General features: G+C 41.8%; 1 protein-coding gene and 1 long non-coding RNA gene across 2 annotated transcripts in view; one reads left to right on the top strand and one right to left on the bottom strand.

Annotated features, from left to right (window-relative positions):
- Positions 1-3,288: 3,288 nt before the first annotated feature.
- The window catches only part of antxr1c (ANTXR cell adhesion molecule 1c), a 33,148-nt gene continuing 22,769 nt past the window's right edge, over positions 3,289-13,667 (bottom strand). Inside the window, exons 12-18 of the mRNA XM_023949465.2 lie at positions 13,335-13,413; positions 11,253-11,348; positions 11,115-11,153; positions 10,518-10,616; positions 10,274-10,441; positions 9,928-10,008; positions 3,289-5,125 (exon numbers count right to left, since the gene is read on the bottom strand). Of these exons, the coding sequence (XP_023805233.1) occupies positions 4,868-5,125; positions 9,928-10,008; positions 10,274-10,441; positions 10,518-10,616; positions 11,115-11,153; positions 11,253-11,348; positions 13,335-13,413 (820 nt within the window). The 3' untranslated portion in view covers positions 3,289-4,867. The remainder of the gene's footprint in view (positions 5,126-9,927; positions 10,009-10,273; positions 10,442-10,517; positions 10,617-11,114; positions 11,154-11,252; positions 11,349-13,334; positions 13,414-13,667) is intronic.
- LOC111946402 (uncharacterized) lies at positions 9,904-11,254 on the top strand. Its single transcript, XR_002872109.2, has 3 exons — positions 9,904-10,028; positions 10,707-10,779; positions 11,117-11,254. It is a non-coding gene; the product is annotated as an uncharacterized LOC111946402 (long non-coding RNA).

Genomic DNA, 13,667 nt, shown 5'->3' with positions numbered 1-13,667 from the left:
TTGCCGATTTGCTAATCGCCATCTTGGTTGTTTGTTTCAAAAATGGGCAAACAAGCCTTTAGTTGATGGAACCTGCTCAGTAAGGCCATTTTGGTATTGTCACCTTATAGTCGAAATATTGTCTTTTAAGTACAATTTCAACGATAAACAGAAAAATAAAGCAGTAATTATTGTAATATGGAGATCAAAAAGCTTGTCACACACAGAAAGTGTGTTTCTGGCGATTGTACAAATGAGCCATTCTACATAAGAGTGATCTAGGGCTGCCTTGCTTGTGGCACAAGCTCCATAATTTTCATATCAAGAACACTCAAATATGAAGAATAAAGTGCTATGTTCTTCACAAAATGACATACAAGCGCTGCAGTTGAATGTGAGGAGTCAACTTTATTGATATTGTGAAAACAAATCCAAAAGTAGAAAATATATTGGTGTTATGTGCTTTAGTACTGCCATGAAATCTGTTAAACACTCATTTTAATGAATTTAACTTGACCTCAAATGTGTCCCTGTGTTCTTTCAGGATTAACTGAATCCACGTATGTCAAAGTAAAAACTTCTTATGGTTTCAGTAATGATAAAATCAGAATGTAAAACATATTTTTAAATAATCACCAATTGTGCAACAGATTTTCCAACAGAAATAAAAAAAGACAATATTTAGACAAAAAATCATGAGGAACATGAGTCAATTCTGAAGGCATATGTGCTTTAAAAAAAGACCTCAACCTGAAAAATAAATAAAAATGGAGAATAATCAAGGAACTAAGTATTGAAGTGATTTTCCTCTGCTCCCTGAATCCAGATTGTTTTTAGTTTATTGCAGAGCTCATTTTCTCATTTCTTCAGGGGTTAACCAATGTGAGATGTTCAGTCAAATCTGTGGAGCTGAGGATTCCATAAATGCTGGTGTTTTATTTTGAAAGAGTTGCCTATTTTGTTTCTACATAATTAACAGCGTCCCTTCTCTTGGCGGGATGCCTTGTCGATACTCTAACACTGTATTTCTGTCATGGAGTAAAATAAATTAAATGCTCTCTGAACTGCCCTGCAGTTGTGACCGGTGATGATAGAACTGTAGACATAAAATACACACAACGCTACTAAAGTACTGTATCAGTACTGTATCAGTACTGTGTAAAAATGCAGATACCTGAACCTGATTTTTGAATGTCAACAAAGAAAAAAAAAACAACACCATAATGGAGTGTCGTACAACAGTACGCCAGATAAAACCAGCAAAGGCGCAAATGCAAAAAGAGTACACAAAAAATCCAAAACAAAATAAATGAAAGGGGAAAAATAAGCTTGAACTCAACAGTGTGAAAAATATAAAACAAAAATGAAGTAACATCCAACAAACCCATGGTCCTAAAGATCTGCCGTTCTGCTTGTTTTCCACGACTGGAGAACAGGCAGGATGGTAAATCCCTGGGACCAGGGTTCAAATCATCACCTTCATTGGACCAAGAGTCATCTGACTCTTCCAACTGCTTTCAAAATTGGTTCAAACAACTTTCTATCGATCAAAGAAACGATGGAGAAACGGGCCAGTAGCGGGATCCGGGCCACTCCTGTCCTCTCAATGCTAACTTTGGCCTAACTCAGTAGTTAACGAAGACGTTCCCATGCTGTCCAGCAACAATCCTCTCTGATTTCACAAACACTGAGTAAAACCTCTCCCCAAACCCCCCCCCCCCCCACACACACACACACACACACACATCTGTCTGAGACACAATGTCAGGTCAAACTGCATCAGGTCGGCTCATCGTTAGATGTTTGTTCTCTCCAAGGCTGAGAGGTGGTGGCAGTTTTACTTGGCAGTCTGTCCCACACAGGAAGAGGAACACCTGACGAAGGACCACACCCTCCAACAGAATCTGGAAGTCCTGGGGGGGGAGGGAGTATCAATGTTATATCAAAGCAGGTGTGAAGATAGGAGGCGAACTCAGAGCTGAAGGCTTGGGGGAGGGCGAGACGGAGGAGGGCAAGGAAGCCCCGGGGGCGTGCGGGATGGCGGCGGAACCTGGGGCAACTGGCCAGAGGGGGGCGATCGCGCTGGAGGGCTGATGGAGGTGGGCAATGAGGGGACGCTGCGGGGGGCAGGGCGGTAGTCCGGAGGAGGTGGCGTCGGGGTGTGGACACGCGGTGGAGCTTTGGCGGCAGCTGCTTCGTCTTTTACTCGTGTGAAGTTGATGCAGCGACCCTAGAAGGAGGAGCACAAATGTGTCAAATACTGGAATTTAAAAAACATATTGGTGCTGCCTCACAATGCTAACCAGAGATCCAAGACCACAAAGCAGCGATCGGATATGATTAATGATTTTAGGGTGCAATGCGACGTTCAAAGCCCGGGACGTAACCGTCCCTTTACGCAATTACCGTAAACCATCGGATTCTGACGTGGAGTTAAGCAGTTTGACACCAAATGCATCACTTTCACAACCCTTTGGACTCACAGAAAATCTGCGTAAACGGAAATTGAGCAAACTATTGTCGAAAAGAGACGTTTTGACTTTTGTTATTTGATGTCTGCCTCCAGCCTATGTTAAATATTAATATTTAAATTACACTTTTGTTTTTAACATTTAGATTCTTAATTACCATTTTACATTTAGATTTAACATTCATCTTAAACACTTATCATTCATTTGCAAAATAATTATGCTTCCAAATAACCCATATAACCCATTTGTTTGCATTAATTTCTGACATCAAGGTAATGAAAAATGCAGCAGATATTAGAAAAGTTGGCTAAATCAGATGAAAATGTCAGCTAATTTTTATTGGCTGAACTTTTACATTCAGCGCAGCATAAATCTGGGCTAAGAAGTGAGTTGAGCTCAGGTCAAGGTACGGTCACAACGTTCTGTCTCTGTGAGCCCGTGCACGTTTGCACGGTCAGCCGGTTCACTGGATTGCCGATTTGCTAATCGCCATCTTGGTTGTTTGTTTCAAAAATGGGCAAACAAGCCTTTAGTTGATGGAACCTGCTCAGTAAGGCCATTTTGGTATTGTCACCTTATAGTCGAAATATTGTCTTTTAAGTACAATTTCAACGATAAACAGAAAAATAAAGCAGTAATTATTGTAATATGGAGATCAAAAAGCTTGTCACACACAGAAAGTGTGTTTCTGGCGATTGTACAAATGAGCCATTCTACATAAGAGTGATCTAGGGCTGCCTTGCTTGTGGCACAAGCTCCATAATTTTCATATCAAGAACACTCAAATATGAAGAATAAAGTGCTATGTTCTTCACAAAATGACATACAAGCGCTGCAGTTGAATGTGAGGAGTCAACTTTATTGATATTGTGAAAACAAATCCAAAAGTAGAAAATATATTGGTGTTATGTGCTTTAGTACTGCCATGAAATCTGTTAAACACTCATTTTAATGAATTTAACTTGACCTCAAATGTGTCCCTGTGTTCTTTCAGGATTAACTGAATCCACGTATGTCAAAGTAAAAACTTCTTATGGTTTCAGTAATGATAAAATCAGAATGTAAAACATATTTTTAAATAATCACCAATTGTGCAACAGATTTTCCAACAGAAATAAAAAAAGACAATATTTAGACAAAAAATCATGAGGAACATGAGTCAATTCTGAAGGCATATGTGCTTTAAAAAAAGACCTCAACCTGAAAAATAAATAAAAATGGAGAATAATCAAGGAACTAAGTATTGAAGTGATTTTCCTCTGCTCCCTGAATCCAGATTGTTTTTAGTTTATTGCAGAGCTCATTTTCTCATTTCTTCAGGGGTTAACCAATGTGAGATGTTCAGTCAAATCTGTGGAGCTGAGGATTCCATAAATGCTGGTGTTTTATTTTGAAAGAGTTGCCTATTTTGTTTCTACATAATTAACAGCGTCCCTTCTCTTGGCGGGATGCCTTGTCGATACTCTAACACTGTATTTCTGTCATGGAGTAAAATAAATTAAATGCTCTCTGAACTGCCCTGCAGTTGTGACCGGTGATGATAGAACTGTAGACATAAAATACACACAACGCTACTAAAGTACTGTATCAGTACTGTATCAGTACTGTGTAAAAATGCAGATACCTGAACCTGATTTTTGAATGTCAACAAAGAAAAAAAAAACAACACCATAATGGAGTGTCGTACAACAGTACGCCAGATAAAACCAGCAAAGGCGCAAATGCAAAAAGAGTACACAAAAAATCCAAAACAAAATAAATGAAAGGGGAAAAATAAGCTTGAACTCAACAGTGTGAAAAATATAAAACAAAAATGAAGTAACATCCAACAAACCCATGGTCCTAAAGATCTGCCGTTCTGCTTGTTTTCCACGACTGGAGAACAGGCAGGATGGTAAATCCCTGGGACCAGGGTTCAAATCATCACCTTCATTGGACCAAGAGTCATCTGACTCTTCCAACTGCTTTCAAAATTGGTTCAAACAACTTTCTATCGATCAAAGAAACGATGGAGAAACGGGCCAGTAGCGGGATCCGGGCCACTCCTGTCCTCTCAATGCTAACTTTGGCCTAACTCAGTAGTTAACGAAGACGTTCCCATGCTGTCCAGCAACAATCCTCTCTGATTTCACAAACACTGAGTAAAACCTCTCCCCAAACCAACCCCCCCCCCCCCACACACACACACACATCTGTCTGAGACACAATGTCAGGTCAAACTGCATCAGGTCGGCTCATCGTTAGATGTTTGTTCTCTCCAAGGCTGAGAGGTGGTGGCAGTTTTACTTGGCAGTCTGTCCCACACAGGAAGAGGAACACCTGACGAAGGACCACACCCTCCAACAGAATCTGGAAGTCCTGGGGGGGGAGGGAGTATCAATGTTATATCAAAGCAGGTGTGAAGATAGGAGGCGAACTCAGAGCTGAAGGCTTGGGGGAGGGCGAGACGGAGGAGGGCAAGGAAGCCCCGGGGGCGTGCGGGATGGCGGCGGAACCTGGGGCAACTGGCCAGAGGGGGGCGATCGCGCTGGAGGGCTGATGGAGGTGGGCAATGAGGGGACGCTGCGGGGGGCAGGGCGGTAGTCCGGAGGAGGTGGCGTCGGGGTGTGGACACGCGGTGGAGCTTTGGCGGCAGCTGCTTCGTCTTTTACTCGTGTGAAGTTGATGCAGCGACCCTAGAAGGAGGAGCACAAATGTGTCAAATACTGGAATTTAAAAAACATATTGGTGCTGCCTCACAATGCTAACCAGAGATCCAAGACCACAAAGCAGCGATCGGATATGATTAATGATTTTAGGGTGCAATGCGACGTTCAAAGCCCGGGACGTAACCGTCCCTTTACGCAATTACCGTAAACCATCGGATTCTGACGTGGAGTTAAGCAGTTTGACACCAAATGCATCACTTTCACAACCCTTTGGACTCACAGAAAATCTGCGTAAACGGAAATTGAGCAAACTATTGTCGAAAAGAGACGTTTTGACTTTTGTTATTTGATGTCTGCCTCCAGCCTATGTTAAATATTAATATTTAAATTACACTTTTGTTTTTAACATTTAGATTCTTAATTACCATTTTACATTTAGATTTAACATTCATCTTAAACACTTATCATTCATTTACAAAATAATTATGCTTCCAAATAACCCATATAACCCATTTGTTTGCATTAATTTCTGACATCAAGGTAATGAAAAATGCAGCAGATATTAGAAAAGTTGGCTAAATCAGATGAAAATGTCAGCTAATTTTTATTGGCTGAACTTTTACATTCAGCGCAGCATAAATCTGGGCTAAGAAGTGAGTTGAGCTCAGGTCAAGGTACGGTCACAACGTTCTGTCTCTGTGAGCCCGTGCACGTTTGCACGGTCAGCCGGTTCACTGGATTACATGTAAATCTGTGCTTTTTGCTCCACATGATCCCAGCCAGCCTGAAGTTCTTAGCCTGTGCTTCTGCGTCAAAGTTCTGGTCCAGATGGAAATGAAACCATGAGGTTGGTGGCAAAGCAGGGCTGTGCGTTTGGAAGGTGTAAAGCTCACCAATGATTCACACGATTCCAAACAAGTCATAAAACGCCGGACAGACCACAAACTCCAGCAGGTTCACGGAGGCGGAGGTTTCCATAGAAACCAGCAGCTCTCCAGCTGCCTGTGGTCTGCAGACGGTATGATGCTAACCTGCTAATAGGCAGTGGGAAGGATCAGAGCCACAGAAGAAACGTCTGCATAACGGAAAATGAGACTGAGGATTTTAATTCCCAGCTAAAGCTGCAGGCAGAGAAGAGGAATGTGGATTTGGAGCATTTGAAACTGCAGAGCTGAGCTGCGGTGGAAAAGCTGAAAAGGTGTGTGCATCTTGTGAAGCTGTTCACATCAGTGCAGCAGCTGCAAAAGGAGCTAAAAGCTACAGTAAATACTTGAAAAAGAACCGTTTGTGCAGCTTCAGTGTCATTTGTGCTCATTTCATTTCTCAAAGGAACATTTGTTCCCGTCTAATCTGGATTACTGTTGTTAACAAGTTGGTCATCTATAACCCTCATTTAGGCCCAGAGCTTCTTATTCTAAGAAATCATTTAAACGGTTTCAACATTCCTGCTCTCTGCTCTCATGTGGTCAAAGTTTTACAGTTCTGTAAACAATTTAAAAGGTTCCTTATGTAATGATGAGGGTGAAAATGACTCGCCGAACGTTTGAGAAATACAAATGTACAATAATGCAGTGTTTTTCAACCAGTGTGCCGCGGCACACTAGTGTGCCGTGGGAGATGGTCAAGTGCGCCGTGGAGAAATTGCCCTCATTAACTGATCTAAAAACATTTTCCATCTCCAGGATTTCAGCTCTGTGTTCATCCAAACAGGCCCTGATAAAACACTGAGAAGTTAAGAATATGAAATATCATAAAATAACTTTTTTTTGTGTTTATTTGATTCTATTAAAGACATTTTGATAAGAATCACGGTACCGCGATTTAGCTGCAGCTATAACTGTGTAAGGAAAAGTCCCGCCCCTTTAACTGTCTCCGCCAATCATTCTTGAAGGCTTAATCACATGTCATCATTCTGACCAATCAGAAGTGGTTAAAGTCTTCACTTCCTTGTTCTTAATTCTGCTGATAAAGTCGCTCAGTTCTAACAAAACCACCAGCTAAAGCTCGTCTTTAGCTGGTGGTTCATCTCTTAGAAAAAGAAAGCCGCAACTTCCTGCTTTTTCTGCCACAATTATCACAAAAATGCACGTGAGATTGCGCTGAGGGGGGGGGGGGGGTGCTGTCGATCAATACAGATCATGAATTTCTGCTTTTTTTTTTTTTTTGGATGCTGGTGTGCCGCGGGATTTTTGTCAGGGTTAAAGTGTGCCGTGGCTCAAAAAAGGTTGAAAAACACTGCAATAATGTAAACAATATCAGAAATATCTGCAAACCTTTCTGACTTACATAAAGCAGGTGTTTTGAAGATCATCAATCAACTCTTTTAAAAAAAAATCTAAACACAACAAATAAAGGCATTTACTCCATATACAGTAAATGCTTTTCACAACTGAAGCCTTCAATGGGAATCAAACCTGCCACTGTGAACAGGAAGGATCTGACTGATGTTCATTCTGTCCTGCAGGAGTCCTGGACCACAAGGACCAGAAAAAATGTTGGTTTCAGCAGTTTTCACGAAAGCCGCTGGAGGCTTTGATGATCAGTTTTTCTTTCAGGTTTATTGGTTGCTTCTTATAATCACAGAAATATAATCTGGACTTAATCTGTTTTAATTCCCATAAATGAAATAAATGAAACTGTCTACCCCCCCCCCCGTTAAAATAATAATAACTAACACCTAATGATGCTTCATGGCTTCAGACTTTTCCATTGTTTTTTGGTTTGCTTTGATGAGAAATCATCATTTGGAAGGATTGTGGGGTCAAATTAATCTGAGAATTAAACTAACCATAAAAAAGTATGTTTCCTGTAATATTTCGTTAGAAAATGTCAGGCCAGAAGTGACATTCCAGTTTTTTTTTAGAGAAACTGCATGAGAGCGAGGCCAAAACTCTCTGTAAATGAACACTTTCTGTTAAACTTAAATCTCTGCAGACTTTTCTGGACATGTTGGAGAATTTCATAAGATCCTCTGAGAGTTTCTTTTGCACTGAAAGGGTTCAGCATCAACTATTCTCTGCAGTTTTTTTGGGGGGCGTTAGAGCCGAACCGCGTCATTCTTTCTAGGACTAGAAGGAGAGAAACCCCCCCTGCCATGTGGTTCTGCTTTTTCTCCCATTTCTAACGTGAAGCAGGCGTGAGCCGGGGGTGGAAGCGGCCGGCTGAGGTGAGGGCCAATTCCCTGGATGGCAGGAGGGAATGAGGCGGAAGGGAGGAGGAATCGCAGGAAAGCTCTTCAAATGATCCTCATTTAAGGTGTTTTAAATGAGTTTGAGTTGAGGTTTGTTTGGCCTCCTGCTCTGCTGAGAGCAAAGACGACACCTGCTTTCAATTTGCATCTTCTCAGCTGGTTGTGGTTGATCTGATTATTACTGCATATAAGCCCCTAGTTTTCCTCTGTCATGTCACGGTTGGAGCTTTTCTTTTCAGTTGTGATTTTTTTTGTCATTTTTAATGATTTGTCACCTTTAAGTTTGGTTTTTCGCTCCAGTTTCTGCTGCATGTGTTTCCTGTGTGTTGGTGATCCATTACTTCATCTCCTGGCTGGCAGTCCAGTCAAAACCTTTTCTCAGTCTCTAGCTGAGAACAAGAGTTTGTGCATAAATTTCCATAGTCTGACTCCAGCTCAGAGGATTATGACGAGGCCAAACTTTAGAGTCGGGGGCATTCTGTGTCTTTGTGGTCTCAAATCTCTCAGATTTTCCAAACACTGGATTGGTTTTCAAAATTTCTCAAAGGAAATTTCTTAAAGGATCTGTAGTCAAAGCTTTGCTGAGAAATCCATAAGGGCCTGACGTTGTGTAAAATATTTGGAGTTTTATGTCAAGATAAAATAACATTTGTTCCTTTTCCACCATCCGATCCGCAGAGAGCAGAGAAATGAGATTAATGCACATCTCAGGAATGTAATCCAGACCAACAAACTTCATCCAAGTGACGGTTTGACAAATGAAAGCTGTCCAAAAACTTTAGCCAGGAAAAGCCAGAAAATAAGTAACATTCAGTAACATGTAAATAACCCACAAAGATAACTTGAAAACATGAGAAATGTTGGTATTTTACTGTTAATCTGGATTAATGTTCTAAAGACACTCAAGAGGAACTTTATGGAAGGAGAGCATCACCAAACATCTGGACTCAAACTAGCAGGAACCAAGTAGGGTGGTGGTGGTAGTGTGATAATGTGGGGCTGCCTCACAGGTTCATCCTGAGAAGGTCTCATGCAGGCGGTCATATGAAAGGCAGCAGAAGACGGACGGAAGGAAGGTTTAGCCTCACGTGACTCAGTTTAGATCAAAAAGAGACTTTTGGACAAACATGGATCCAGTTTGAGGAAAAAGGAACAGAGGAACATCTGGACTAATGTTCTGATGAGACACAACAGGAACTGTAGGAATAAAGGGCATTCCAAATATCTGAAGTTCAACTAACACAGACTTTCAGAATAAAAGTCTGACAAGGTGGTGGAAGTATGATGAGCTGGATGACCTGTTGAAAATGTTCATTTCCCTGCAGTAAATGGAACGTTTAACAGTGGCGTGAAATTGCATCTGAGTTAAGTAAGAAATAAATGAGCCAGAGTTTGTCAGATGAAAGGAGAATGGAGACGTAACATCATATAATGTGAGAAACTATAGAAATGAAGCTGCCTTTTTTATTTTTTAAAGTCTTTTCAAGCTTCAGTCGTTCAAGCAGCATGAAAAATATTTTGCAATTACGTCTCATCTGATATCTGGGAGTGCTTTAGAAGGCGACTGTTCGAGTGAGCTGAGGACGACTTTAACAGGATAACGCGCTGCCATCAGATCCTGTGAGGTGCAGAAACGTACGTGATCTCCGGGCTGCGGCCTCATCAGAGACACCTGGTCGTAGCCGCGGCGGAACAAAGCCCAGATGGCATCCAGCTTACCCTGCAGAGGACGGAGGAGAGGTCAGTGTCTGCTGCCCCACCCCAAACACTGACCCCCCCTTAAAAACACACAGGATCACAGCTGAAATAATACAAGACCCTCTGCAGGAGTTTGAAACACACAGTCGATCAGAGCGTCTAGATATGAAAACCGCTCCTCCGGTTGTCTTGCTTTTCAGGATCCTAACATCCTTCAGGTTTGGGATGTTGATCAAACGGTTAACAAATGCTGACATTATGGGATGTTTCTGTCGGCTGCCCCTCACCCGGATGGGAGTGTACCACTTTCGGCTCTGAGGCGGCTTCTTCGTCTGAGGTTTCTTGGGTTTGGGCTCGTACGGTTCGTACTCCTGCTCTGGCATCTTCACCACTGCATTCTTGGGCTTCTCCAGCTTGGCCCCCTCCTCGGTCGAGCCCTTCCCCCCCCAACGGACCTACAGACAGAAAAGCACGGCCAGAATTAAAGCTGTGGCTGCGCTTCTCAGCTGGGGGTTCCTGTCGTCTCATCACCTCCATCCTCTTGATTCCTCCGATTCCTCTTCCCCCGTAATACGAGGCGTCCACAGTGGGCCACTTCTTCTTGGGGAGTCCGTCGTCGTCATCCGACTCCTGAAAGCAGAAAACGCTCATTTCTTAATGTTTGACTTCAGAGAAAGAGATCTGAACTTGTTTTTGAAAGATTTTCCTGCTGTTTTATAGGCTTTTGTTCTGAAATGAATGACAGGAAGACAAAGCAAAGATGGAGGATGGAGAGCCTCAAGGATCTCGTCTGGTACCTCTTTGTTTTACTCATCATCTAACTTCTATAAGCTCCTCTTTTAATCTACTCCTCATTTTATTCATGTCTCTTAATTTGAAACACTGAAGGATTTTCCTTTTCCTCTTACTTTAATTTAAAGTTTGACTGAAACTTCATTTGGTTGCATCAATATTTTAAAGGTGAATGTTAAATTCTCTAACAGAAAAAGGCAGAAGATTATTTTTTGTTTGAAACGACAAAGTACCCCCCCCCCCCCCCCCACGTTTTCTTTTACTTTGAAAGAGTTGCTGCTGCATTTCCTTATTTCAGTTTGATGTTTTTATAAAAAAAGGGGTGTTTGGACTCACAGGTTCAGGGGGAGGAGGTGGAGGAGGTTCCTTGATCACCTATGGAGAAGGAGGAGAGAGATGACGTCAATCATTCCCGCTCGGTGGAGCTTGTCAGGAGCTGGAGCTGATCCGTGGAGCTGATCCGCTCTTCCTCACCACTGTGCAGCAGAGGGGCCAGAACCACCACATGAACAGCAGAGCCAGCAGGAGGAACAACACCAGCAGGGTGATGAGGAGGATGGTGCCGTCAAACTGCACGGGAAACACAAGCCGTCAGGCGCCACGGACAGACGCCGCTCATCGTTTAAACACACGACAAACACAAAACATGAAGGAAAAGGAAAAGTCTTCGGCGGAATTCAGCAAGTTACTTTCAGATTACTTGCTACTGTAATCTAAAGTAATCCCCATTTGCATCGTCGTTACAGAACTGAGACCACTTTTACTTTGAAATTCCTTTCTTTTTTACAGAAATAGAACGTAAAATCTGAAAGATTTCACATTTAGCTGAGAGCCACTCCTATGGGGTCAAATGAGGATCAGCTGAAAGAAAATAAAAACAAACAAATTGTATCTTTAAAAAAATGAAATACATTTTTAAAACAGTTTTAAACATTGTGAACTGAAACATTTTTAAAAACCTGAGAGAATCTTTGTGAAAAATTTAAATTAAACTTGAAAGACATTGTAAACTTCAATGAAAAAACGCCAAATATCAGCTTCTCAACTCCATGTTGGCTTTGGGCTCCACCCATTGTTACATCATCAACACATCTAAGGTCAAAGCGGAGTCTCTGATTGGTTGACATGACGCATATTGTTTGTCAAAGTTCAAAGATTTGAACTCTTAAAAAACTCACTACTGCCAGACCGCCACACCACACCCACGCACTTAATGCGACCTTAGATTACATCTGTACAATGACTTAACATTGAAACTGGACGCCATGACGTGTGAATGGCATTTGGTGGGGGCGTGGCTTAAAACACTTGTTAGCGTTTCTAAAAGAGTTTAAATGAGACATTAATAAGGCATTTTTAGAAATTTTATCAATGTTATTTTTTGATAAAATGACTTGTAAGCGACTAATTAATATAACTTTGTCCTCATTATAAGTATATTTGCTTTGCAGCCCCTCAATCTAAACCATGATGTGTTTTTTCACAAGACTTCCTTGGTAAACACAACTGCTAATAAAGGCTTCTAACCACATTGTTAAGCTTGTTAATATCTCATAACGAGGTTATTAAGGAATTATAAAGCGCTTCCCAATAATGAAATAGAAGGGTTTTTATTTATGAAGGACTTATTATACGACCACAAAAACAAAAGTATTATTACGACATTTCAAGTCGTAAATTTACGACTTTTTCTCATAAATTTGCTAGATTTAAAGTCGTAAATTTAAAAAAAGGTTTTTTGTTTGTAAACTGGCCCTAAAACTCTGTTTTTTAATGGATAAAAAATCTTAAAGTGATGGACCGCCAGCTTTCTTTTTACCTTTAAACACCCCGGGTTGTTGGTGTTTTTGACAGCTATAGAAAGTAGTGAGTCTCTAATAAAGTTACTGAGGATTCAACGAGTGAACGATTCCTCCCCTGAAACGCGTTACTACTGTAATAGATTACTTTTGCAGTGAGGTAGTAATTGGCTGTTGAGGCTATTTGAAGGCGTTTTTTTCCTCGACGCAGGAACAGCAAGGACGTTAACGCACATCACCGCCGCTCTGAAAGCCAGGAAGGCGTCCGTGAGCCAAACACGCCTCTCTTTACCGACACAGATGAGGACCACATGTGCTCTTCCTCCTATCTATCTTGGTGTGGAGACAGACCGTTCATAGGGGAAAACCGTTTTCTGTGTCTAATATTAATGTTTACAGCAGAAGATTTCGCCCTAATGCCGTTGGTTTGTGGCCAGAAGCCTCTAACTGCACGGGTATGTCGACGCGAGGAACCACAACCATCTTCATGATGTCACTCGCAGCTTCCAAACCGCTTTACCTTTGATTTGGTTCCACTGAACTCTAAATCTTTCTGCGTGTGGTGCAAGAAGGAATATTGACAGTTTGCTTGCAACTATTGCCCTCTAAAAAAAAAAAACAGGACCCTCTCGTAGTTGCCCCTCCCCCAGAAAAGAGGCTAGTGGGGCAGAAGATGAAGGACACAAAACAAAGCCTTCCAGGAAAAAAAGGAACAGCTTCCAGGAAAAGAGGGGAAGCGGCTCCAGCCTGGACTTACACACTCCGTGGTGGTGATGTGAACGTTGCTGCTGATGAAGGACAGACCGTCATTCATGCTCACTTGGAGATAAATCACCCTGAGAGCAAAAACAAAGAGAAGACATCATCACAGAACCGCCCGGAGGCTTTGAGGAGCGACAGAGAAGGGCTCAGAAAGGAAAGAAGCTGCAGATGTTTCAGAACTGAGCTCTGCCAGGAGGATTCCTTCAATAAATAAAGCCCTTTTTCTGTCGCGTGCCTTGGATTCATGGACCACGTTTTACTCTTACAAGAGCAAATTCAAACCAGATCCAGAGGAAAAAAACTTGTAAATCTTGAACATCAGTAATGA

Source organism: Oryzias latipes, chromosome 19 (genome assembly GCF_053564925.1).
Source record: "Oryzias latipes strain Hd-rR chromosome 19, Olatipes_Hd-rR_3.1".
Classification (NCBI taxonomy): Eukaryota; Metazoa; Chordata; class Actinopteri; order Beloniformes; family Adrianichthyidae; genus Oryzias; species Oryzias latipes.
This window is presented reverse-complemented; position numbering and strand designations above follow the sequence as displayed.